Source organism: Cotesia glomerata, linkage group LG2 (assembly GCF_020080835.1).
Source record: "Cotesia glomerata isolate CgM1 linkage group LG2, MPM_Cglom_v2.3, whole genome shotgun sequence".
Lineage (NCBI taxonomy): Eukaryota > Metazoa > Arthropoda > Insecta > Hymenoptera > Braconidae > Cotesia > Cotesia glomerata.
The window spans coordinates 1024514-1049718 of record NC_058159.1 but is presented as its reverse complement, the minus strand read 5'-3'; the positions used below and the strand labels follow the sequence as shown (position 1 = coordinate 1049718).

General features: G+C 27.5%; 2 protein-coding genes across 2 annotated transcripts in view; both read left to right on the top strand.

The window, feature by feature from the left end:
• The window catches only part of LOC123258450, a 94593-nt gene that overhangs the window by 62115 nt on the left and 7273 nt on the right, over nt 1–25205 (top strand). The window contains exons 2-6 of the mRNA XM_044718449.1: nt 14085–14365; nt 14498–15027; nt 16676–16938; nt 17084–17459; nt 24674–24805. Of these exons, the coding sequence (XP_044574384.1) occupies nt 14085–14365; nt 14498–15027; nt 16676–16938; nt 17084–17459; nt 24674–24805 (1582 nt within the window). The remainder of the gene's footprint in view (nt 1–14084; nt 14366–14497; nt 15028–16675; nt 16939–17083; nt 17460–24673; nt 24806–25205) is intronic.
• LOC123258454 lies at nt 5860–8791 on the top strand. Its single transcript, XM_044718456.1, has 3 exons — nt 5860–6190; nt 8236–8532; nt 8603–8791. Exons 1-3 carry the CDS (start codon nt 6022–6024, stop codon nt 8746–8748), a joined length of 612 nt encoding a protein of 203 aa, XP_044574391.1. The 5' UTR covers nt 5860–6021; the 3' UTR covers nt 8749–8791.

Genomic DNA, 25205 nt, shown 5'->3' with positions numbered 1-25205 from the left:
ACTATACAAAAATAATAACTCCTACTATCTAAAATGGTAATAAAATTAATTAGTAACAAAATAATAGGTGGTATCATTGACAATTGTAATAGTTACTATTAATAATGGTAACGATTACTATCGAAAATAATAATTGTAATTGTTATAAATTATAACTGTTACAATCAAAGATGGTAACTGTAACCATCTCAGATTGTAAAAATTCTGAAAGAAAAAATAATATCAATTTAATTAAATCCTTTATTTACAACCATATTTTAGCTAATGTACATTTTTTTCTTTGAAATATTAAAATATTTTAAATTCCCTTCAAAATTTTTTTTGAAAATTTGATTTTTTTGATTTAAAATTTCTTTTTTGAAATTTTAATTTTTTTTTAATTTGAATTTTATTGAAAATTTTGATTTTTTTGGAAAGTCCAAATTCTTTTTGAAAAATTTGGCGTTGAAAATTGTGATAGACAAATAAAAATTTATTTTTTTAATATTTTAAATTAATAAATTAATTTTTTTAATATTTTTTACTAGCTTAAGTAGTAGTTATTATTATTACTGACGGGAACTGCAACCATCAGGTTATATTAGAAATTACGATTTTGATAATAGTAGTAACTAATTAAAATAATAACAGTTATTATTACTGACTTTGGGCAACTTTTCAATATTTTATTGGAATTTTCCGCGGTTATTCAAAAGTTATAGTTTAATAAATATATTTTGAGCTCAAAGAGCTCAATATATGAAAAACGGTGCTTTAAGCTTAAAAAGCTCAAATATTAACCAAAAAACTCATTCTAAGGCGCTTGAAATCCAAGCTTAGCGGGAAATTCTAGGGTTGGCCTGCGCGGTCAACCGATTTCCAGATTTTTTGTCTTATTTTCTGTTTTATTCTTTGCCTTACTTTTTGTCTTATTTCATGTCTTATTTTTTGTATTATTTTTTGTCTTACTTTTTGTCTTATTTTTTGTATTATTTTTTGTCTTACTTTTTGTCTGCAAACGCACCAAGTAATAAATTTATTTATATTTCATTTTACAGCTAATTTCAGAGTTCTTCAACATAAACACACGTGTTTTTGCTGCCAAACTTATTTTGTTCTGACATTTAATTTCTAGGCTATGACATGAATTATGCGCGTGAATTTGCTCGCTATTGTTTTATTGCTAGGCATTGTCGTGTGAATTTCGCTCTTTTTTTATTTTTAATTGTTTTGCCTCAACTTCCAGGCCCTGCTGATTACCATCATAGTAGAAGTAGTTACCATCAGGATGGTAAATACTGCAATTCAGATGCTTTACTTAATTATTTAAATAATAAAGTTTGGAAAATCCAAAAGTGCACGACTCATAATGCTCATTTAATTATGAAATATAAAAAAAAAAAAAAGACTTAAGTCGTTCAAAATTAATTGCCGAAAAAACAGCTGTAGCAGGAAGGTACTACACAAGCGCCCCTGGTGGAATAAAATGTACATAATATCTATAGATATAGATATATCACCATCCATGTTAATTTTACATGGATATATATAGATATACAGTCTTGTAGTTTTCGTTTTTTATTAATTGCAATTAAACGACACTGAATTAATTAATCATTCGCATTCAGTGACCTACAATCGTCGATTAGAATTTTTTTAAAAAAAATTTAACTCAAATAATGGATTTTTTCACAAGTTACAGTGTTTTCGGGTTTCACACATGACGGACAGGAAAATTTTTTGACCTATTTTGGTGTTTTTTTCCAATTCTATTGCAGTAAATCAATTTTTAAAAAGTATGAAATTAATCTCCATTAAATTATCTCGACAATAGTATGCAAAATATCTTGATTCCGTGAACTAACAAGGCTATAATAATAAAAATAGCCGCCAAAATGAGGCGAAAAAAATTTTTCGATCGTAAAGTACTCTCTGATGCTTCGCATCATGAGTCGTGCAATATTTACTACTATCGAATTCAGTTAATAGATTTTAACATAACTAGATAATAAACTCTACTATAAAATTTTCTCCGTGTAGTAGAAATTAATTAAAATATTGATGCAATTTTTTTACATCAAAATTTATTGTTTTATCAAACTAAGAAAAAAGGTTTTATTAATATAAATACAGTGTACGAAAAAATGAGATTTTATTTATTCTACTGTCGCAGTACAGGAATTATTTTATTGTCGGTATCGTATTATATCATAGGTGTGGGAAGGGATCATTTAAATTTATGCGATTCTCTATACTTGTCTTGGAAGATCGTACACATATTTTAGATGTATCTAGGAAGTAATAAGTAAATAAATACTCACTTGCTGATAAACTGTATTGTGTTGCTAAATAACGATGAGAACTGTATAAACATTAGGTATAAGGAGGATAAACAATCACTTATGGCAATTTTTTTATTATTTTTGCCATTTTTTTCTGTCGGTACAAAAATTACTTAATCATACCCATCATATTTTTTTGAATACTTAATTATTTTTATCAGTGTTGACCATTTTATTTTATATTTTGTTTTATATCTTACTCTAAATAATTTATTACTTGGTCAAACATTACCTCTCTGCAATATTGTAATAAGGATTGTATCCTTATATTAATTAATAAATTATTTTTTTGAATTAATTTTTATTCTTTCGAATTATCCGATTGAAATTAAAAAATTATTTAAGAATTCAAAAGAATTAGTTAGTGTTAAACTTTTTATATTTATATTTTTTATCAATTTATTTTCATGTTTATGCAGAGGCTTTAAAGTAGGATGAGATGTGACAACTTTGTATAACATCCTCCTTGATTTATTGTCATTCATTTTTTGACAAAAAATATGATGGTTTAGAATTGAAGCAGATGTTTCCGGCTGTAGAAATTTTCTTATCCCCCGTTTTATTTTTCTATAAGCTTTGATTTGTTGAATTTATACTTAAAAATTAATAAAAAAATTTTACATCAAAATTAAAATTTTAAAATATTTTTTAAAAATGTTATTATTGATTTTTTTCTTTTTCAAAATTTTTTGTTTAATATTTTTTATATTTATTGTGAAATGAATAAATTTAACAAGCTCAAAAGATGTGAAATTTGTTATTATCCGATTTGATTATTGTAATTGATCGGAAGTGACTTGAATTGTCTTAGAAACGAGTTGAAGATCGATAGAATAAAAAAAAAAGATTATATAGTTACCTGAAAATGAAGCGATGCATGTTAAATAACGTAATATAAGCTCATAAAAAAAAAAGAAATCTGTGTATCATTACAGTGATTTGTGTATAAAGATCTTCATAGATAGGGAGTGAATAATAACTTGTCAATCCCGATAATAAAGCCATTCAGCTGAATTATCTAGTTACGGATATGTGATTTAAATCTCAACTCTTCACTGGGCACATTTTAGTATTATATCGGTTTTACCTAAACTAAAAACTTTCTATAGATTTAGAACAAACACTCAAACGAGGAAATCATCTTTGTAGGCATATCTGGTTACTTGACCTTTAGCTTTAGCTTGACTTGATAGTTTAGTCGTGTATTGGCTTCTATTTAAGAGCATGCAAATCATTGTATACATACCGAAGGTAGTTAGAGATATGTTAATTTGTTCTCAAGTGTCTGAATTACGATATTTTAACGTTGAAAGACTGAAATACTTCTTAGTACGCGTTAACAGAGCTCTTGTTACTTTTAAAGCTATTCAGCAAATCGTCAACAATCGAAAGTGTTAATTGAAAAGCAAAATTTTGTAATAATTGAATAAGTTAGTTGGTTAAGAACCGGAAAAAATAAATTAGTTACTTTAGTGAGTAGAAAATACTGATAGAATATTTAACTAGCAACCTTGCAATCACTATGAGACAGCCGTGAGTTGTGAACTATAAATAAATAAAATTTTGGTTTATTGAATTAATGACTTTTGTTAAATTGCGCGGTACTTTTTTAACTATTAACGTTTTTAAAGATATAAGCTCATTCCGATGTTACACTCATCAAGAGCTTTCATTTGAGTACCCACATGCATTTTTGATATATTTTTCATATATACATATATATAATATATGTTTTGAAGATATAAGCTCATCCCGATGTTACACTCATCAAGAGTTTTTATTTGAGTACCCACATGCATTTTCATATATTTTTCATATATACATATATATATTATATATATATTATATATAATATATATAAATATATGAACAAATGATGTGGATACTTAAATGAAAGGTCTTGATAAGTATAACATCGGGATGAGTTTATATCTTCAAAAATGTCAATATTTCACAAGATAAAAGGTCATTTCTTAATTATTAATATTTTTAAAGATATGAGGTCATTCCGATGTTACACTCATCAAGAGCTTTCATTTGAGTACCCTCATGCATTTTTGATATATTTTTCATGTATACATATATATAATATATATAAATATATGAAAAAATGATGTGGGTACTTAAATGAAAGGTCTTGATGAGTGTAACATTGGGATGAGCTTATATCTTTAAAAATGTCAATAGTTCACGAGATACAGGGTCATTTCTTAATTATGTATCTATAGATACCAAATTTAACCATAAAAACCGATTCTATCATATAAATACATTGGCCACAAAATTTTTCTTCTCTTAATAATATAGATTAGCTTTTTACAATCATATTAAATGATTTTTTAACAATAGATAATTTAATGAATATTTTTTATGAGTTAATAATTTATTTATTAAGGGTGATTTATGAATAATCAATAAATATTTATTAAAACTTCATTTATATTTAAGAAAAAAATCATTTATATTTAAGAACTGAAAAATGTTCTAATAATATTTAGATTTATGAATTAATGCAAAATTATTAATGTCATAATAAATGGGTTTCTAAATGAATAAAGTACCTGAAAGTATTAAAATGTATTTTACCATTGACTAAAACTTCTCCATTAGTCTCCATTCACAAAGTTTGGAGACGTCTTTATCCATTGAACTTTGCCGTACTTTACTACCTCTCCAAGCTCCGGGCGTGAAAACCCAAATTCTATGAAAAGCCTCATTATTTTCTAGTTTAACAATCATTTAGTATCAGGTAGTTTTTTATCTCCAGTATATCCGCTCACCAAAAAAAACATCTCAAATTTAAAGTTACCGGAAGCGAACATTGTATTGATTTTCCTCGCTTCTATCTCTGGTACATCTTATACCTGACAGGGGAAAAATATAATTATCTCATTAGTTTCATCCTTAAAAGTCATTTGTCATAGATAGATATCTTCCAAATATCGCCGGAAATTATTGAAAATTAGAAATTTGTACATTTATTTTTGTTTTTCAATAAAAATTGACAAAATTTAAATGTAAACAAACAAAAAAAAAAACATTTCCAAAGTTGAAAATTAGGATAAATTTGAATAAATTTTTTTACTAAAATATAATTAATATTTACAAATTTAAATAACTTTTTAGAAATATTTTCAACTGAATAAATTTAATCTAATCTAAAAACTTTACTTGAATATTTTTCGGATTAAAATCTATATTTTCCGCTCAAAAAAATTGCAAATTTGTTGCATACTCAGACTATTTAATTTCTCGACTTTTGTACTTCAATTGATGGGTGTGAAAATTTACCTGCGATGTTTACAGCATAAGAAAATACGTAATCGTCCCTATTGAAGCTACTTTTCAGTAGAACGTATCATAAAAAATTTGTCCACCCTACTGAAAATAGTTTTGAAAAAATCCAGGAAAGTATGATGGAATGTTTTTCTTTTTTCAACTAATACGGCTGTGTTAGTGTAGTCATCTCATTTTACGAGATAATATTTACCTACGCATCGGCATTTCCGTTATATACCTGAAATGTATTATATTCGTTGAAGCCGGAAGAACGCAGCATCAGTACCTATTATATGCTTTGAGCAAGAACATATCGGACGTTGTTCGTAGTTCATACCAAGTAGAGTTTCGTGCTTGCTCACAGATAGTCATTCAGTCAGTCCTTAATTTAAAAAAGTTTCTTCTCTAGTGTTTCAATATAATGAAAATACTATTGGTTTTTATTTTTGGAAGTTCAGTATTTCACAGTGAGACCGCGATCCACGATAGAGATGATCGTATTCCTACGAAAATATTAAAACATTATTGGCCAGTGATTAATTGTTTACTTGGAAGAGAGTCTTGTACTCCAGTGTCAGAGTTTCTTGCTGGTAAGTTATTATTTATTATTATTTATTTATTTAATTGGCTGTGAAGTCAAAACTTCTGACGGCCGTCCAAAATTGATACAAAAAATCTTAATACAATATATAAAATATTAATTTAATTTTCACAATTTTTGAAAAAAAATGACATTAAAATTGGGAAATTTTATTGACAATATTTTTTTAATAATTAATTAGGTGTAGAAAATTATTCAAAAAAATTGCATTTATAATTTTTAAGCGCTGGAATTTTTTAAACAAACTCGGCTGTCCAATTTTAAAACACAGTAACTGCAAAATTGTTATACCTGATTTTTTCTAGTATTTCTGCATTTTTTATAACTTTTAGACCTCAATTTCAAGTATTTTTTCTTAAAAATATTTATATTCAAGTATTTTTTATTCAAAAATCAAATTTTCCATCAATTTGGTGGGCAAACTTTTTTTTATTTATTTATTATTTAATTTCAATGCCAAGGCAGTATAGCCAGATGGCAAAAGTATACAAAAAGAGTTACAATAAAAGTACACGTATGACTAATGAAAATATAAAATTTCAAAAATATTAGATATTAAGAATTGATCGTTTTTCTTTACTTTACTTTGGAATACAATTATGACAAATACAAGAAAAAAAAAATTAGGAAAACGGTTGACCCTGAAGGCCATCCCTGCAATTTCCCGCTAATTCCATACTTAGGCGCTTAAAATTGCACCAATGACGTTTTTGAGCTCTTCGAGCTCAAAAATACAATTTATAGGTTATTTTGAGCTCTCCGAGCTCAAAGAGATTGCTTTTCTATGCTTTAAAGCTCTTCGAGCTCAAAAGTCTGATAGAGATTTGATAAGACACTATTTCTTGAATTTTTAAACCGCAATAACTTTTGAATGAATAAACCGATTTTTACGCGGTTAGAAGCATTCGACGCAGTTTTTTAAGCCTCACAAAGAATCTCAAATTTTGAATTGATCGCGCTAGGAATTTTGGAGTTATTCCGAAAAAACACTTTTTTCGGTTTTCTTTCGTTCACGATATCTCTCGAACGAATCAACCGATTTTGACCGGACTGGTGGCGATCGACGTGGTTTTTTGAGGTAAAGAGCTGATTAGTTTTTGGAATTGAACCATCAAGCCGTTTAAAAGTTATTCCAAAACCACATTTGAAAAAAATTTTTTTTTCAGTTTTTTGAAGATTTCTCAAAATCTATTGATCTGAATCGGTCCAAATAGTTTTCAAAATCTAAGTTTGGTCAAGCCCTTTCGAATGGCACCAACCGCGATGAAAGCGGTCAAGCCGTTCAAAAGTTATAAGCGGTTTACATACTTTCACACACACACATACACACACACACACACACACATACATACATACATACAGACACCGTGACAACCTCGCGGGGATAGTCAGGGAAGCTTCCTGTGACCTTCAAACGTCGAGATCTGATGAAAACTCGATTTTTGCAAAACGGGGTGAAAATAATAACTTCCCGATTTTTGAAAATCTTCGATTTTCTTAGCGGGAAGTTAAAAATAAATTTGAGTATAAAAATTGAGCATTAAAAATTTAAGAGTTAAACTCAGTGGTACAAATTATAGAAGATGATAATCTGAGATGATCTAGAACGATAAACTCATGTAACAGAAATGTGTAAATGAATATCAAAGGTTTGAAAATCAGGATTCATTGTCTTCTTTAAAAGTTTGAAATTAAGATTCATTATTTCGTTGATGTTTCATGAAGAATTCAAAAGTACTAGTTTTAAAAGAATTTAAGAAACTACGAAGGAATGTTCAAAAGCAGTAGTTGAGAAGTTTGGCATTTTAAAAGACACATTGATTTGTTTAGCAGCAATTCTTTCCGATCTTCTAATATCTGTGGATTCTTCAACGAAGAGACTTCTTAGGAACTTTGGTTCACTTTTTGTAATAAGAAAAATTGAAAAAATTTCTTAAATGTTAGTTACTGTGTTTTAAAATTGGGTAGCAGAACTATTTTTGCTACAATTCATTAAGAGAAAAATTAAGAGATTTAATTTTAATTTATTTACAGTTGCCCTGCCAGATTTCTTGCGGAATCAATTAGACAACTACGATTACAAAGATAAAGTGTTATTAAAGACCCATTCTCGAAACATAAGGAAGTATTTTCCTCACGAATGGGAGCTCATTGAAAAAAAATTTCACAAACGTTCAAAATATAATCTTTCGGTAAATTCAATCAGTTCGGCTGATTACAAGATCGATTATTTGAGAAAAGAGCAGGGGGAAAAAAACGACGAGTTCAGCCGATTAGCTGCCGAAAGTTTTGTGAGCAACAATTTTACAAATATGGTAAAGTTATATAAAGGTATATAAAATTTTTGTAAAAATATCACAACTTTTAATTCTTTTGATAAAAATAATAAATTTATTTTCAGACTTGATTACCGATTTAGTAGTCTACGGCGATTGTTTGATATGCAACAAAAATTCCCTGAAATGGCTCAATGACATCAAAAACTACCTGCAGACAAACTATCCAAGAGAACTACGGGAAATAGTTATGAAAAATAAAAATAGATAAATAGTTAAATTGTTAGCTAATTTAGTTCTTTTATTTATTCCAAGCTTATTATTTATTATATATTAAAGTTTTCAACATCTTTTAAAGTGTTTTTGATTTTTTAAAAATATACTGACAAATTTCTTTTAATAAATTTTTTTTGTTAATTATAATTACTAATTAAATTCATGAGCAAAGTTGTAAGCATCGTAAAAACCACGATACTTTTATATAAATTTATTCAATTACCGTACGTGACAAGTGGTCTTTTACATAGTATGTAGCAAAGAGTTACCAATCAACTTGATAAATATTGTTGTGTCAGTAGTAGCTGTATCAACTCATATGGAGTTCTTACATCTACGTATTATGTGAATGTGACGGACTTGTTTCAAAAGGTGACAGGAAATTGATTAGTAAAAAAAGCAGTATCACAAAAATCGACTTACTGTTTTATTAAAAATTGTTTTAATAGATAATAGATCATTTTATTTTATAGATAAATAAATAAATACATTATTTTCAAGAGATAAGATTATTATAAATATACAGAGATATTTATTATAACAATTATGGTATGAATTATTTATAGTGCAATAAACTAGATTAATTTAACATATTCGCTCTGTGCACAACTTCAGCGCCACGGTACGTTTGAACTACAGGGGGCTATTGTAATATATTTTATTATGTATTGAATGGCTGTTAGTAATAATAATATTAAATAATAAATTAAAGAATGCTTTATTAATTAAAGGGAGTATTTATAATAAATATTTGTTACCGTAAAGTGTTCTTGTGCACTAAAAAATAAAATGTAAGTATAGTTAATACCGAAAAAGTAAATGAAAATTAATTTAGCAGATATTTAATAATTTTAAAAATTTTTCTAATAAATAAATTACTGGATAAAAAATTGAGAAAAAAAATTGGACATTTAGAAAATTTAATAAATTAAAAATGCAATTTTTAAAAAAAAATTTATCGGAAAAAATTTTTTTGTTAAATAAAATTAAAAAATGGTCAAGTGACAGCTAACTTTAATATCATAAAAAGTAGCATAGAAGTTAGCACACATAAAGATTGGTTAACGTCAGATTAAAATCAAATAAAAAGAAAATAGAAAAAAATTTTTTAAAAAATTAAAATTATAATAAAACTTGAATAAACATTTAATTATTTTTTTTTATAAATAAATTTTGATTCAACGAAATTATCAAAATCTTTCATTGGTTCAAAATTTTACAAATTAAAAGTGCTGATTGTTTTTGAGTACAAAAAAATAGATTATGTTTGCTAACTAAAATTTACATATTAAAATTCAATAATAAAGCTGGGAAAACTTTTTTATTGATTAAATTTATCATTTTTAATTTTATTTTTTCCTTTGATTTATTTTCCAACTTGCTGTTGGAAATTTATAAAAATGACAAGCACATTTTCTACTTGTATTCTTACAACTTACAACACAACAACTTTTGTGACTCATTTTATGTATTTCTTTTTAAATAAATTTTAAATAATAATTCGCTTGTATATCCACAGATTCGGTAGAATCTGGCGCCAAGTTCCGTTCAAATCCGTTGTAAACGGAGCGCCAGACTACCGACTGTGTTTACTGTAAGCAGAACGGTTTTTTGAGGCTGCGAAATTTTATTTAATTCTACGGTACTTTTTTTATCCAATTTGTTTATCATAACAGTAATTCATAATTTACTTCACCGTATTAATTAATTATATTCACTTATAACAATTTATTTACTTGAAATTATTAAATTTTATCAGCGCATACTATAGCTCGCTCACAAATTTCGATCCTGACTTTTTTTTTATGGAGAAAGGTCAGCGCCACAGACTAGATAAAATAAAAATGTGTAGTAATCCTCCTATAGATAAGTAACTACAGTTAAAAAAAGTAATTCACAGCTTACATTTACGGCCGCCAGGGTGCACTGGAATTACATCTACATAAACTGTAGCTTCAAGGGGATAGTTTGCAGTAAAAAATGCAGTCAACACGAGTTTTAAGTTGGTACAGATTGTAAATTTTCATTATAATTAAAAAAAATACTAAAATCCGAACAAAAACAGTTTCACTGTAAAAAAGTCGCGCCAAGTCCACGTTCATAAGACTATTAGGAAAAAAAATTTTTTTTCTTTAAAAAGATACAAAATAAAAATTAAAATCAAGTAACCGATATGATTGTTTTGATTTTCGGAAATTAAAAAATTTTATTGTAAATTTAAAAATTAAAAAAAAAATTTTAGAACGTACTTGGTGTGCGTCATTGTCTATTTCAATTTTTTTAAAGTCCTAGTAAATAGATTTTACGAATTTCATTAAAAGTAAAATATTTTGCAACCACGCACACTAAATATGTTCTAAAATTTTTTTTTTAATTTTTAAATTTACAATAAAATTTTTTTTAATTTCCGAAAATCAAAAACAATCATATCGGTTACTTGGATTTTTTAATTTTTTTATTTTGTATCTTTTTTTAAAGAAAAAAAAAAATTTTTTTTTCCTAATAGTCTTATGAACGTGGACTTGGCGCGACTTTTTTACAGTGAAACTGTTTTTGTTCGGATTTAGCTAACTCGAAACATAAAAATATCCCCCCTTAGTATCGGATATAGCCACTCATGGCGCTGACGGTAAATAAGTTTTTCCCCCACCATGGCTTCGCACTGAGCGAATAAGAGGGCAGCTGTTATTTACTTTATTTTTACTTATGTTAACTATCGAAAGATAGTTAAAAGTTACGCTCTACTGGCTGTTGAGAATGCAGTATCCAATAAAAACGCGGTCGATGTTGTTTCAGAAATTATTATTCATATGTATAAGTTCCATCCACCTTGGCAATGGATATTTTCTTTATGAAATTAACTAATAAAAAAAAAACGACAATGTTTTATTACATTAGTTATTTACTGTGAGAAAATTTTATTCATTTTTTTTAAATTGTTATGAAATGTTTGATCTTTCTACTGATGTAATGAACTCAATAAACTTCTTATTTATGTTATTAGAACAAAGTAACGGTAGTGGATAACTATCTTATAGGCTTTAAATTGCACGATCAACTATTTAAGACTAAACATTACTCTGATTTCATCTAAAATTATTTTTTAAACTAAATTCATGAAATTTTTTTTCCAAATTCAAAATTTTAGTTGGCTTAATAAATATTAAAATAAATAATTTAAAATAAAAATTCAAATTACAAGAAATTATTTTTTTGATACGCTAAAAACTACTTTTATATTTATAAATATTTTTTTTATGTATAAAAATAATCAATTTTCTTTTCTTCAAATACAAAAAATAATTAAAAAATTTTTTGTCAAAAAATTAAATACAAAAAAAAAAAACTTAAAAAAACTATCAAGAGTTTTATAAATAAATTTTTGAAATTTATAAATGAATTACAGCTGAGATAAAAATAAATAACATTAAATATATACAACAAATTTGTAAAAATAATTTCATTAACGATTACAACATTGGTATCTTATATGACATATTATATTAAACTTTTCACAAATGTCTCCTTGCGTTAAAATTCTGACAAGTTAGTCATTTTTGGTTTAATTATCGTACTGTAAAAAACTGGTTCATATCAGTCGAATTGTTGCATGGGTTTGAGCGCGGTAAGTTAGGTAATAGCCAAAATTTCACTTTTTTCAACGTTTCAAGCTTATGATGTGATGTAAACACATAATATGTAAATATAAAATGTTTTTAAAGCATCTAATAAATTAATAAATAAATTAATTAATTAATTAATTAGTAAATCTATACTAATAAATGGAGAGTCAGTTTTTTGTCCAGTTATACTGCGAAAACTATTGAACCGATCGGAATAATACTTATACCATAAGATGCAGCGTGTTTCGGAGAAGGTTTTAGGGCCAGTTAATTATAATTAATTATAATTAAGAAAAAAAAAAAATTAAGCTTTGAATTTGGTCATTCATTTGAATGAAAATAAATAAATAAATAAAATAATAATAACCTCTTATTGTGTCAATTAAATTATTTTAAATTAATTAACACAATTATAAATTAATCATAGATATATCAAACGCAACAAGTACATCCACTTTAGTATTACATTGAAAAATAAAATGTCCTCCATGAATAAAAATTGAGTTAGCCGACATTTGAAAATTTTTAGAATTTTTTTTTATTGAAAAATTTATTACAAAAAAATTTTTTAAAAAATGCCACTTGTAAAAAACTTCAAAAACTGTAAGTGAAATTTTTAAAAAATATTTTTCTGTTTTAATTTAATTATTAAAAAAAAAATCAAATAATTAAAAACGTCGGCTAACTTTAGTATCATCCTCGATGATATGATTATAAATCCGATGAACTAGTTGAGCTTTGTCGTATGTTTAGGAGGGAAGTTTTGTTAATTTGTAAATTAGGTAGTTTTTGTTATCAGCAGCATCATTATTATTATCCGAATCATCGTTGGAAGATAAAACGAAATTAACAATGTTCTCCATAAGCTATGATAATACATCGGGTACAATATACTTCTATTGTGAAAGAAGAAAAATTATAATAATATTATATATTTTTAATCTTATTTATTTACAATCAGCAAAATGTCACAGTTGGAGGTTATTATTTCCGTGACATGTGGCTAATGTTTTTATTTATTTTTATTCAAAATAAGTGACTGAATTTAAGGATAACTACTCGTACGCAATATCACTGTGCTGAATTATTTATTTTTTTATTATATTGGCAGTACTTTTATCTCAGATAAAATTTTATCCTGAATTGAAAAACTGGCCCTTAGTATGTGATATGTTGGTGATTACTTATCCGGAAGTTATATTTTTTTGACTCAGAAATAATGAATTTTTATTGTAACTAAATTTACTCTATTCGATTGTCATTTGTTAAAAATAAATTTTTTAATTCTATTGGTTATGTTTATATACTAGGCAGATTTCTTCACTTATGAGACCTGCAATTTCTTTAACTGAAACTTTCAATGCTCATTACAAATTTTTTTTTTCATATCAATTATTATGAATTTTTGTAAGAAAGACACGGGAATGTTATAATGATTGCACATTGAAAGTTACAATGAATATTAGCTAGAATAATTACATATGGATAAAATAAAAGGTGGATGCCAATTCGATAGAATTGGGAATCTGTGCAAGTCAAAACAATTCTCTGATTAAATTTCAAGTCTAGATCTAAAAATGCAATTCTATAAAACGCCCAGCGGAGCGGGCGAGTAACAGCTAGTAAATTAATAAATAAATTAAATACTTAAATTCATCAATAAAAAACCTTAATTAATGTTTTGCTTTCCGTTTGATAAATGTTACAGCGAGCAGTACCTCTTCAACGTGTTTGAAGTGATAGTATCAACCCTCGAGTCTAAATTACAGCGGATCGAAAACCTGGACAAGGCCGTCGAGCACTTAATGCGACGGGTTGAAGCACTGGATTCACGGGTTAATGATAACATTGACAAGACAGACGCGGTAATTACTAAGCTGAGAACCTTGGATCTAAAGCTCTTCCATGCACAACCTACACTTCCGCCGGAAATCATGAGACAAAGTGAAGGAATGTCTGAGAGAGCTGATGGCCATCAAGAAGAGTCTGGTATGTTATCATTATCATTGTATCTGCTTATTAAAACCTGGCACCTCACTTTTTTTTTCTTTATTCCTAATTAGCACTAGGTTTATCATTAATCATTACAATTAAATTTATTCCATTAATTACGACTCATAGTTCCGGTTATCCGGTTAATTCATCACGACAACCCGACGCCTGAGTACCTAGGGGAAAAATTGCTGTCATTGGACCAAAAGGTCTCGGACATTGACGACAAATTAGTGAATCTGAAGAACCAACTGGACACCAATTTCCTGCCAAGCGACGACATAAATGCAGAAGCCAGCGAAAAAAAGCCGATTAGTATGAACGTTATAGAGATCACGAAGGCTATGAGCAATGAAGTAATGAACCACGTGACCATCGAAATTGAAAATCTGAGACAAGCTACCGGTAATATGGACAGAAAGTTACAATTTCACATGAATTTGGTGTCAGATACTTTGGGCTCTGTTTACACCATGACCAAAGATATCCACGAGGCGCTTATTGATAAGGCGCAACAACATTCTGCGACTGACGTTAATCGGACGACGGCTAATCAGCAGGGTTATGTCGCGAAGCGCAGCAAAATTGATAGGCTGGTTGAGAAAATTTACCCGGTGATCAATTTCTCGGACAAGATGAATGAAATTTGGGGCGTTGTTGTAAGTTTTTTGATTTATAAGTTGACTTTTGTTGGTTTTAGGGTTGTATCTGGTCACTGAGCTTTTTTTAATGAAATATGTCGTGAAAATCTTATCTAGGCAAAAAAGTCCATATGTGATCATATCGCGTTACAAATGCCATAAGGGCGTATCAGCCTATTATACGCCCTTATGGCACTCGGGTGCCATAAGGGCGTACCAACAAATTTTTTTCGGGAGTCGACGTAGTTATGCCTAAAACGGGCAGAAATGCAAAAAAAAAATTTGGTACGCCCTTATGGCACCCAGGGTACCTACTGGAAGCCATAAGGGCGTACCAAAAAATTTTTTTTCGGGAAATAATGTATTTTTACTTGAAATTTTTTAGTACGCCCTTATGGCACTGGGGGTACCCACTGGGGGCCATAAGGGCGTACCAAAAAATTTCAAATTTGAAAAAAAATTTTTTTTGTCATTTCTACGCGTTTTAAGTAAAAATACGTTGTTTCCCGAAAAAAAAATTTTTTTGGTACGCCCTTATGGCTCCCGGTAGGTACCCTGGGTACCATAAGGGCGTACCAAAATTTTTTTTTGCATTTCTGCCCGTTTCAGACATAACTACGTCGATTCCCGGAAAAAAAATTTTTATACGCCCTTATGCCTTTTCAAGGGTATTTTTTTCGGGATACGCCCTTATGGCATCAGTAACGCGATATATAGACACGATTTTTGATTGCATTAGACACAGATAAGATTTTTTCTTATCTAATGTTCATAAATCGGTCATATATCGAGGGTTTTCTAACGCAACCACGTATCTCGATTTTTGAAGATGATAGGGTTCTACTGAAAAATTAATAATTAATTATAAATGTGTTACTGAAAAAAAATATAAACCAGATTAATAATAAATACGATAGTATTTTCAGAAAATACAAGTGATAAATATTGTTTTTAGATGAATATTAATTTTTTATAAGCCATTTTTTACCTTATCTCTAAAATTGTCATTTTTGAGATACGAGGTTGCGTCAGAAAACATAAAATATGTGAGTCTTGTATGCCAAAAGGGCATATTAGACCCTTTTCAAAAATGAAAAGGGTACTTTTTCATTTTTGATTGATCAAGACAAAAAACTGGTTATTTTCAATTGAAAATATTTTTATTGAACTTTTTTAATTTAACTATAAACTGTTATCGGTTATGAAGTTACAATTTGGTTTTCATTTAGAAGTTTTTATAACTTTAAAAGTAATTAATATTTAAAAGTTAAAAAAACTGCTCTTTTAAAATACGAAAAGATAGGTTCTATGACTCTATACCCGCGGACAAAATATCCTCGGACTAAATATCCTTTTTTGGGTGTTTAATAAATAATTGAGGGTTAATTTAACACACTTTTAATATTAAAAATATTATTATGAAATTAAAAATATTATTGAGCTTAAAAATATTTTGTCCACGGATTTTTTATACATGGATATTTTATCTGGTGGTTTTTTTGTCTTAAGGATATTTTGTCAAAATATATGGTCAGATTTTGACTTTTGTCTGAGAAAAATAAAACAAAATTATTAAATATTGTACTGACCAGATTTTTTCGGCTACAAACCAAGATTTAACCTTGAAAAATATTCAATTTGATTTAAAAAAAAATTTTTATTAAAGGTGGGCACTAAGACAGCAGTAGACAATTTATTACCCAAGTCAGATGAAATATTAGTTCAAAATCAACGTCAAGAACAAGTAATAAGTACAATTCACTCTGATTTACGGACAAAAACAAATCAAATAATTGATAACCTCCAGGGCGTTGAAAGTAGATTAAAGAAACAAGAAAATGACATTGCAACATTCGCACAGCGCCCGATTCCAGCGGAGCTTTTACTAGACCCGACAATTGACCGTCTGGTTGAATACGATCCCAACAGGTTCGTATAATCACAATATAACATTACATTCTAGTCAAATCTGTGTCACTAACTCAGTATTTAGATTTCGATAATTATTTCCAATGATCTTGAAGGTCATCAGTAAAACATTAAACTAAAATCAGATAAATCGATTGTGGAACAGATACATTGCACTGCACGATGAGTTTGCGTCAGAAGCGCTGCCATCAACGACCACGACACCTTTCCCCACATCATCGTCATTGCAAGGTTCATCAGCCGCAAATCCACCATCGACGACTCCGATAAGTGTTTCCGTTTCGATGTCTTCATCGACGTCAATGTCGACATCTTCTGGCGGATCTACTTCGTCAGCCCCGTCATCCTCTTCGTCATCGCCCGTATCGTCATCATCATCGGCTCCACTTGTACCTTCGTCATCCCAGAGATCAACAACTCGCAACCGAGGAGTTATATTCCCGAGTGTTAAGAACAAACCCAGTCCGGCTAATTCAACCTTCACTACTGACAATGTTGTCGTCAACTACAAGGACATCAAGGTGAGTGACAGGACAATACTCCTATGTACGGTCTTTAGTTATATTAACTTGAATCGATTAACAGCGTAAGCGTTGCATGTCATCGTCTTACCATAATTATATCATACAAGTGTAATTAAACAAATCATTTCTTATCTGCACAATATGATGATGATTGATTGTTGATGGTTTTTCTTGGTAGTGAGAGAAAAATTACAAACACCTGCGGTTTAAATTCCTCGGTTTGATTTGTAGCTTGATGGCCTTAGCATTATTATCATTCAATATTATTTTTAAACCACAGTTATTTCAATTGGTACATTTGGTTTCAAGTATTTGCTTTGTTTTTAAAAAAAATCTATTGCACGCCTCATCAGCGAAGCGTTGAGGTAGTGCTCTACTCTCGACATTTCAAAAGAAGCAGTTTTCTCGAAACTGAAATTGATTTTTTTTTATTTATATCGCACTTACAGGTTAATCTGAGTGCACTAATATCAAGTCAAATAATTTGTCAGGCACATAAAATATATTTCAATAACAATTATTTTGCTTAACTTAGTAAATAATAACATTAAAAATAATCTTTTCTGGACGTTCGTGTGTCTGTGTTTATGGATTGGTGTATGTGGCAGAGAAATTCCTCGAAAAAATGATCGCAGCGGAATAATTTTTTTTTTTTATTATCTAAAGTAACACACTTAGGACTTTCTCAATTAATATGAGGGTTCAATTCACTGTCGTTAAATTATTATTTATAAAAAACTAATATATGACTGTGTATTTTTTTGTGTATCTATCTATACATTTTATTATAGTATTTTTTTTCTTCACTTTAGAATTATGGCGCCACTAAACCGTAGCAGAGTTTTCTGTTTTTGATTATTTTCCTTGTTATATTTTATTTTAATCAATTTTATTGTGAAAAATGAGATTATGAGGCGTGCATTTTTGAATTTTCCAAACTTTTTTTGATTTGTATGAATTTATGATAGGTAATTTTATGTCAAATGATATACACATTATCGATCATTGTCAGCAAAATATAAATCTTTTCTGTATAAATTGGCATTCATAAAAATGATTAGACTTTAAAATTTTGTAACAGAAAACTATTCTAATAATTAATAATTAATTAATAATTAGTTAATAATTAGTTAATAATTAATTAATTAATAATTAGTTATTTAATAATTAGTTAGTCAATAATTAGTTAGTTAATAATTAGTTAATTAATAATTAGTTAGTCAATGATTAGTTAGTTAATAATTAATTAATTAATAATTAGTGATTTAATAATTAGTTAGTCAATAATTAGTTAGTTAATAATTAGTTAATTAATAATTAGTTAGTCAATTATTAGTTAGTTAATAATTAGTTAATTAATAATTAGTTATTTAATAATTAATTAATTAATAATTAGTTAGTCAATAATTAGTTAGTTAATAATTAGTTAATTAATAATTAGTTAGTCAATTATTAGTTAGTTAATAATTAGTTAATTAATAACTAATTAATTAATAATTAGTTAATTAATAATTAGTTAATTAATAATTAGCTCATTAATAATTAGCTCATTAATAATTAGCTCATTAATTATTAGTTAGTTAATAATTAGATAATGAATAATTAGTTAATCAATAATTAGTTAGTCAAAAATTAGTTAGTTAATAATTAGTTAATTAATAATTAGTTAGTTAGTTAATAATTTGTTAATTAATAATTAGTGAGTTAATAATTTGTTAATTAATAATTAGTAAATTAATAATTAATAATTTACTAATAATTAATAATTAATTGCCAATTAAGTACTCAGAGGTAATACAAGGGTTAGTTAAATTTATTTAAGTAAATTTTCTATAAATTATATTAATAAAAAATGGTCATTTTTATTATTAACAAAGACGAAATTGAAAATGTTAAGGGTAGTAGAGTAATAAGGCCCATATTTAAATAATTAAACTACATTTAATATACTTGGTATTTTAAATCAATAATTGAGCTAATTTTACAATAATATTTTCATTATTAATTCAAAATTCTACATTGAAAAAGGAATTAACTTAAGAAAAAAATTGTTGAATTAGCTCAAATTAAAAAAAATTCATCAGTTCAAGAATTTTTCTTTTTAATCAACTAATTTTTTAATATTAAATTATTTTTTAAATAACAAAACAATTTACAGTCCGATAAAACTAAAGATTATTTTAAAAGATCAAATTTCGGCGGGCTGTTGATAATATTTTCGAGCGTACAATAATTACAATATCGAATCTCGTACATCGGATACTATGCAATGGGTAATGTGTAATCTGATGTGGAGTCAGCGGTTTCCGATCTTCGGACAAATAACAAGAGAAAACAGAAGATCTAACATGAAAGGGTAAACGGCGGCGTCTTTGCAACTCATTACAGTGTCTCTCTTTTGTCTCTCTCAGGACCCGTGTTTTGGGTCGTGCATTTTTTATCGTACACACATCACAAGTCGACGTCCAAGTGCATTATTAAATCATGTGAGCAATAACCGCTACCCACAACTTATATCACGCGGAAGAGGTCTCATCATTACCATCATCTTAATCTTACTTTAAGTCTTGAGTCTTACTCTTATTATTCTTACCCGATGCTCCCTTTTATTTATTGTACGAATATAGGCCACGTTCCTTTAGTAACCCGCAAGTGTACATTCACGCTGTGAATAATTGCATTATGTATGCAAGTCTTACCTTAGTCTTACCTTACATTCACCTATACATCCACATAATCCTCGATATATACAATAAATATATACGATGTACATATTAAAGTACTTGAACATTATCCCTCAGACGCATCATCTGTCGAAATCTCAGCCGTTAAAATCACCGTACACTCATAAATCAAAAATCAAAGTGAAATTAAATTTTATATTATTATAAAAAAATATACGTCTACACACAATTATTTTTGGGTGGTCTATATACTCAATACACACATCTTTTTTCTCCTTCTTACATTCGCCTTCGAGATATCTTTATGAAATTATTGCACTGCATTTTAAAATCGCCTCAGCCTCTTTATTATCAATTATTTTTTAACCGATTATTTTATTGAATTATTCATTCATTATTCTGATGACGATAAAACTGTAAATTAATATGAATTTTTATTTTTTTCACTCGAGAATTTAATAATATTATTTTTTTATTTGTGAAGGAAAGAAAAATTTTTTTTTTCATTGATAATCTATATTATTAAGAGAATAAGAAAAATTTTGTGGCCAGTGTATTTATGTGATAAAATAGATTTTTATATTTTATAGGATGCATTCGAATATGCTCTCTAGATACATAATTAAGAAATGACCTTTTATCTTGTAAAATATTGACATTTTTAAAGATATAAGCTCATCTTGATGTTACACTCATCAAGACCTTTCATTTGAGTACCTAGATCAATTTTTCATATATTTATATATATATAACATATATGTATATGTATAGGGGACGGACGGGCAAGACGGAGAGGGCGGGTAAAATGAATAATCGTTTTAAATCGCTGGTCGGTCGATAGAAACATTTTAGACAGCAATCTATCAATCTATTATGTAACTACACTTACCGTTATCGATAAAGCATTGGTTTTGCATACTTGTGGGAATTTTTTTTTATAAATATTGAAATTTAGGAAAAAAAATAAAATTTTAAATCGTAAGTATACAATACTTAGTTTAATGTTGTTAAGGACGATGCAGATTTGATTTTTTTTCTTCATATTCAGGACGCGGTTGATATTTTTGCGACGATTGTTTTGATTGAAATGTATTTTCCAATCAGTATTCGTTTTACGCGACCTGAGTATTCATTTTGCCCGCCCTGGTAGGGCAAAACGGATAATGTTGACTTTTTTTTTTTTTTTAATTTCGAAGAAGAATTTCTTTGTTATTATTTTTATTTTACTTTAATTATAAACTTCAATTACCCAAAAAATTATTAGCCAAAGTTAAGAATGGATATGATTGTAATATATATTTGTTATTTCATTTTCAAATTAACATATCCGTTTTGCCCGTCCTTCCCCTAAATATATGAAAAATATATAAAAGTGCATGTGGGTACTCAAATGAAAGCTCTTGATGAGGGTAACATCGGGATGAGCTTATATTTTTAAAAATGTCAATATTTAAGAAAATACAGTGGAATTTAATATAATTAGGAAACGACCTCGGATCTTATGAATTATTGACATTTTTGAAGATATAAGCTCATCCCGATGTTACACTCATCAAGACCTTTCATTCGAATACCCACATCAATTTTTCATATATTTATATATATTATATATATGTATATATGAAAAATATATAAAAATGCATGTGGGTACTCAAATGAAAGCTCTTGATGAGTGTAACATCGGAATGAGCTTATATCTTTAAAAATATCATTATTTGATAAGATAGCAAAGCCAGTTCTTAATTATTGACATTTTTAAAGATATAAGTTCACCCCGATGTTATCCTCATCAAGAGCTTTCATTTGAGTACCCACATTAATTTTTCATATATTTTATATATTTATATATATTATATATATGTATATATGAAAAATATATAAAAATGCATGTGGGTACTCAAATGAAAGCTCTTGATGAGTGTAACATCGGAATGAGCTTATATCTTTAAAAATATCATTATTTGACAAGATAGCAAAGCCAGTTCTTAATTATTGACATTTTTAAAGATATAAGCTCACCCCGATGTTATCCTCATCAAGAGCTTTCATTTGAGTACCCACATTAATTTTTCATATATTTTATATATTAATATATATTATATATATGTATATATGAAAAATATATCAAAAATGCATGTGGGTACTCAAATGAAAGCTCTTGATGAGTGTAACATCGAGATAAGCTTATATCTTTAAAAACATCAATAATTAAAGAAGTACAGTGCCTTTAATAAAAGTCATTATATAATAAAGCAAAATTTTGTTTATTTATAGTTCATAAGTCACGGCAGTCACATAGTGACTGCAAGGTTGCTAGTTATTAGTATCAAATTATAGAATTTTTAAAATAAATTAAAAGTAAAAATGCAAAATAAAAAAATTCAATATCTTCATTTAGATTTATAAACATAAATTAATTTGTAATTGAATTTATAAGTAGGCAATTTAATACAAAATTGAGCATTAATGTTTGCGTTACTTTAGACCCATTAAATATATTTGAATAAAAAGAAAAAAATCTAAATATATTTATCACTTTGATTGCATTGAGTGAAAGTTATAACACTGATGTCAAATCAAAAAGAGAGTTTTAAAGTTTATTATTAATAAACGGTGCTTCTTGTTATTAACGATGATGACGTTAATTATGCCTAATGTTATTATAGTAGTGGTGATGAATAATCATAGGCCGATTGAATTAGTGGGATGACCTATAGCATTTAGAAAATGTTCCAAGTTAAACATTTCCTCTTTCACAATGCACTGGGTCAATATTCTTTTTATCTATCTATTACTATTCATTTTAACTGGAATGCAAGCAACTTACTTTCCTTTAAATTTTTTATTTAAAAAAAAACTATTTACAATAAAAATTTACTTTCTTGCTTTAAAGACATTCTGGGACACCGAAAAGACCCTTCTTTCACTTTCTTAGTGAATAAAGTTTATTTATTGCCTATTTTATGTAAACTTTTTATCAGCCTGGACGGGACTGCGTTCTTAACTATTGTACTCTATTAAACTTTGTTATATTTTATATAAGGAAGTGACAAAATGAAACTGTGGAGGCATCTCCAATTTCCAAGCAATTAAATAGTTAGAAATTTTAACCCTGAGGTCTATTATCACAATTCATCCGCGGTTTTATTTATTGACAGGCAAATGACCGTAACACCTGCAGGGTAAGAATCTTTTGCACATAATTAATAATTATTTATCGACTGCACTCGTGAGAGCTCTTTATAGATGATTACAAGTGTATATATATCAGTTACATCGTAAAAATAAGAATTTACTGGCAATCTTGCAGTCACTGTGTGACTGCTGTGACTTGTAAACTATAAATAAATAAAATTTTGCTTTATTAAATATTGAATTTTTTTAAATTGCACAGTACTTTGTTAAATATTCACGTTTTTTGAGATATAAGCTCATTCCGATGTTACACTCATCAAGAGCTTTCATTTGAGTACCCACATGCATTTTTGATATATATATATATATATATATATATATATATATATATATATATATATATATATATAAATATATGAAAAATTGATGTGGGTACTCAAATGAAAGATCTTGATGAGTGTAATGTCGGGGTGAGCTTATATCTTTAAAAATGTTAGTAGTTGACAAGATACAAGATCATTTCATAATTTTTGATATTTTTGAAGATGTAAGCTCATCCCGATGTTACACTCATCAAGAGCTTTCATTTGAGAACCCACATGCATTTTTTATAGATTTTTCATATATACATATATATAATATATATAAATATATAAAATATATGAAAAATTGATGTGGGTACTCAAATGAAAGCTCTTGATGAGAGTAACATCGGGATGAGCTTATATCTTTAAAAATGTCAATAATTAAGAACTGGCTTTGCTATTTTGTCAATTAATGACATTTTTAAAGATATAAGCTCATCCCGATGTTACACTCATCAAGATCTTTCATTTGAGTACCCACATGCATTTTTGATATATTTTTCATATATACATCTATATAATATATATAAATATATGAAAAATTGATGTGGGTACTCAAATGAAAGGTTTTGATGAGTGTAATGTTGGGATGAGCTTATATCTTTAAAAATGTCAGTAGTTGACAAGATACAAGGTCATTTCTTAATTATGTATCTAGAGTCAAGACTTCAAGTCAAGACTTTTCCAACGAGATAATTAAAAATAAAATATTTCATCACATTTATTGAATTATTTTTGTGTTAAGTTTGTATTATTTCTGTAAATTTTCGATTTTATACTTTATACTTAGATTGCTCAATGAGGCATAAATTTATAAAGATTCTATAAATTCGAGATCGAAAGTATTAGAAACAAAGTTTTTTTTAGTTATTTTAATTACCGATATTTATTTAGTTATTAAATAAATTGCAAAACTATTAATAACTCCACTAATCAATACAGGTTGTTTTATCATTAAATGTCACTTATGATTTATAGCATAGAGTAATTAAATTATAATTATTGACATTTATTTTAATTATTTCAGGGGTACTCGTGTGTCGATTTACTCAACGCTGGAATGAGAGAAAGCGGCGTTTACTATTTGCAAATACGCGGAACGACATATTGGTTCTTAAAAGTTTATTGCGAACAAGAAATTGCTGATGGGGGTTGGACTGTAAGTATTCTTTTCTTTTATTACTATAATTATTTAACAATTTGACCTTGGCTTTAAAATTTAATTTATAAATTTTATTATTTAAAATTATTTAATAATAATTTTCTTCAATATAAATTCTAACATCCATTATTTATTTTTAAGTAGAACATACTCATATTTTTTAATCAATTATTTTTACGATAAATTTTTGGTTAAATAATAAAATAATCGAAAAATTTCCCTACTTTAATTTCGATATAATTTTTTTAATCAATGAAAATTCCACAGAAATATTTTCATAGAAAATCATAATCTTAAAGCATTTATGTATACATTATTGCTCAATAATACAATAAATCATTATACGGTTTAATAATTATCGAGAACAGAGTAGTCAGATAAATGACTGGTTGGTGTA